At 40.9% G+C, this 2,718-nt stretch overlaps 1 protein-coding gene across 1 annotated transcript; it reads right to left on the bottom strand.

Moving 5' to 3' along the window:
• Positions 1 to 433: 433 nt before the first annotated feature.
• WRKY22 (WRKY family transcription factor) lies at positions 434 to 2,468 on the bottom strand. The gene is made up of 3 exons (XM_047308525.2): positions 1,959 to 2,468; positions 1,567 to 1,677; positions 434 to 1,303 (listed from the first exon to the last, which is right to left on the bottom strand). Exons 1-3 carry the CDS (start codon positions 2,375 to 2,377, stop codon positions 796 to 798), a joined length of 1,038 nt encoding a protein of 345 aa, XP_047164481.1. The 5' UTR covers positions 2,378 to 2,468; the 3' UTR covers positions 434 to 795.
• Between the last annotated feature and the right edge of the window lie 250 nt (positions 2,469 to 2,718).

Here is a 2,718-nt window from a genome sequence, read left to right as displayed (position 1 = left end):
AAAACCTAATTATCATATTTATTTCCTTTTTAAAGGTTATGCAAGTTTGGTAAATGGACAGCTTCCACTAGGGATGAGATGCAATGTTATTGGGAGCCAAACAAAAGGCAGATACCATAGAAATGGTGAGCCTAACATGTTAACTTCAAGCAAACGTGTCTCTCATTTGGAGAAGGCATGTAGCTGACGTGAAATACTTTGCTTCTATGTGAATAAAACAGAGAGGAGGCAGATAACATATAAATAAAAAACGCATATGCTTCATGGAATCTAATTCCTCAATTACCTTAACCCCTCGTGTCCCAAAAAAAGCTTCACTACAATTGGTGCTCTTCCACAGTACTACTGGAATATATACCCAACAAGCAACAACCATGAACCCCTTTGTCACACTCACACAATTATAATCATTACCTTCAAGAAAAACTATAAGTCAACCCAAAAGTGCTTTTCCAATTTATACCACAACCAATGTCAAAATTCAAATACATTGAACTCAATCACAACTCAAGGACCATACCCATACAACAACAAAAACTAGAACTGTTTTTACATTAACATAGGTAATGCATAAAACTATGAATCTCTGATGATGGTAAGATTAAAAGAGATAGATACAAATGCTTGATCTACCTTACTACTCTCTACTCGGGAAAATTTTTCCTCCCCTTCACGAACCATTGTTAGTAAAGATTCCTCCAAAACGTTCCATTTCCTCTAAGAACAAAAAACAAAGATAAAAAAAGGTCCCTATTGTCATCAATGAAAAGCATGAAACAATTGTCACCAAAAGAATCATATGCATCCACCGGCAGTAGCAGCACCACTGGCCACCCAAGAAGGGATTGCCATAGCTGAAAAGGGGTCACTGAAGCAGTCTCCTGTGACAACAGAAGGGGCAGTGAGCTGACTCAGCTCATCCAAGCTCTCAAAGAAATCATCTGTTAGCACCATGTCAGACAAAACAAAATCATCTTCTTCCTCATCATCCATCACATCCTCTTTCTCTTCTCTGCTCTCAGACTTTTCCACTTGTGCTGGAACCTCTTCCTCTGCCCCTGAGGTGGCAGGGGAGGAGGGTTTTGTGAGGCTCTTGATCTTGTCAGAGTCTTGTTCGGTGGTGGCAGTTTGAGGGGCCAGTGGCTTCTGGCGTGTGGAGCCAGCAAGGGAGTTTCTGTGAGTAGGAGCAGGATGGTTGTGCTCGGCAGTGTAAGTCACTATGAACATGGTTGGGTCTGATCTGTTCCTCTCAACCTGTTTCCTTGCCAAACACCCCTTTGAGCTGCTACATCTGTAGTACCCCCTACAAAAACAAAGCAACCTCAATTAGACCCTAAAGTACCCATCTTTAGAAGCTAGGATTTGATTACTTAAAGCATAAAGCAGGATTTTCATGTGATAATTAATTACAAAATTCACTATTGAGATCTCAAAAACCTTTATAACCCATGCACATATGGGTTATAAACCTTTAAATCGACGGTGACCAAATTAGAAAAGAACCAAATCATGAACTTTCAACACATTTTTGGAAAATTGCAAGTGAAAAAGATCTTCAAAGCAAACCTTGGATAAGGAGACCCCTTTATGGGTTTCTGGCCATATTTCCTCCATGCCCATATGTCCGAGGAGAGATTTTCAAAAGGCACTTGACAAACTTTCTTAAGCTGGTTCTTCCTGTAAAAGACCAAGAACAGTCATAAGCACATCTCACAAACAATCACACTCACATACCAAGATTTCAAAACACTGTCTGCAAACACAATCGCAGTCTCATCAGTCACGTTTATCTATAATTATCCACATGTTAACAGAACTACAACCACAGCCGCAATCTAAACCCTTAAGACACGCAGAATTTTCAACCAAAGACATGAGTTTTACGACATAGCACAGTTCAAGATCGTTTTTTTTTCCTCTTTGGGGTATCAAAACAAAGCAGGCACGAAGTTTTGTACCTTCTTTTAGATCGTGGGGTGGTGACAGAGAGCGGCTGCTTGTTTCGCTGTTGTTGTTGCTTCTCTTGAGATGAAACCGTTTTGGGAGGCGCAGAAGAATAGGAAGAGAGTGAGGACAAGGGGGAAGAGGCTTGCAACGAGAGAGGCTGAGATTTGCAGAAGAAAGGCCTGCAAAGCTCATGCAGCTCCTCAATGGGGCTCCTTGCCTCAAAGGGGTACGCAGAAAGCGACAGAACCTGGCTTCCTTGTTCACCTCTGAAGATGGAAAAGCCAGAAGAAGAGGAGGAGGAGGAAACTCCTTCAGGGTGGAAGTAACAAGAGGCAAAACCAGAGGAGGAGGAAGAAGAAGACGACACGGAGGATGATGTGACGGTGGAGCAACCTCTGACCACCGCATGTAGATCCCAATCTTCGGCCATGGAGACAAACTCTGCAGTGTATGCCCTTTGTTGAGAGAGAGAAAAGACAAAAGAAGGCGCTGACTTTTCACCAGAGAGAGAAATGATAAGGTGCAATGAGTGGGGATGGACTTGTATTTATAGAAAGAGAAAAGAGCGAGTTTTGCACAAAGTCTAGTGAGAGAGAGAGACAGACAGACAGAAAATGCCTTCACTAGTTCCACTTCTGTTAATCAAAATTAGGATAATTAGCAGATAATTAACTTTCTTAAAACTATGACAGTGCTCCATAATTTTATAATTATTACAGTTTAATGATTTCTCATATACAATAAATTTTACTGTTAAAAATTAAATACAAA

The sequence above is a fragment of the Vigna umbellata genome, chromosome 4, assembly GCF_029865625.1.
Source record: "Vigna umbellata cultivar VRB3 chromosome 4, Vumbellata_1.0, whole genome shotgun sequence".
In the NCBI taxonomy this organism is placed as follows: domain Eukaryota; kingdom Viridiplantae; phylum Streptophyta; class Magnoliopsida; order Fabales; family Fabaceae; genus Vigna; species Vigna umbellata.
The sequence above is the reverse complement of the archived record's forward strand: the minus strand, read 5'-3'. Positions and strand labels throughout refer to the sequence as shown.

What these genes read in the sequence shown, in the direction of transcription:
- WRKY22 (XM_047308525.2), bottom strand. Translation starts at nt 2,377, where the DNA reads ATGGCCGAAGATTGGGATCTACATGCGGTGGTCAGAGGTTGCTCCACC. An exon ending in ACCCCACGATCTAAAAGAAG is followed by an intron (nt 1,678 to 1,958) that starts GTACAAAACTTC and finishes GGTCTTTTACAG; the next exon opens with GAAGAACCAGCTTAAGAAAG. An exon ending in AAGGGGTCTCCTTATCCAAG is followed by an intron (nt 1,304 to 1,566) that starts GTTTGCTTTGAA and finishes TTGTTTTTGTAG; the next exon opens with GGGGTACTACAGATGTAGCA.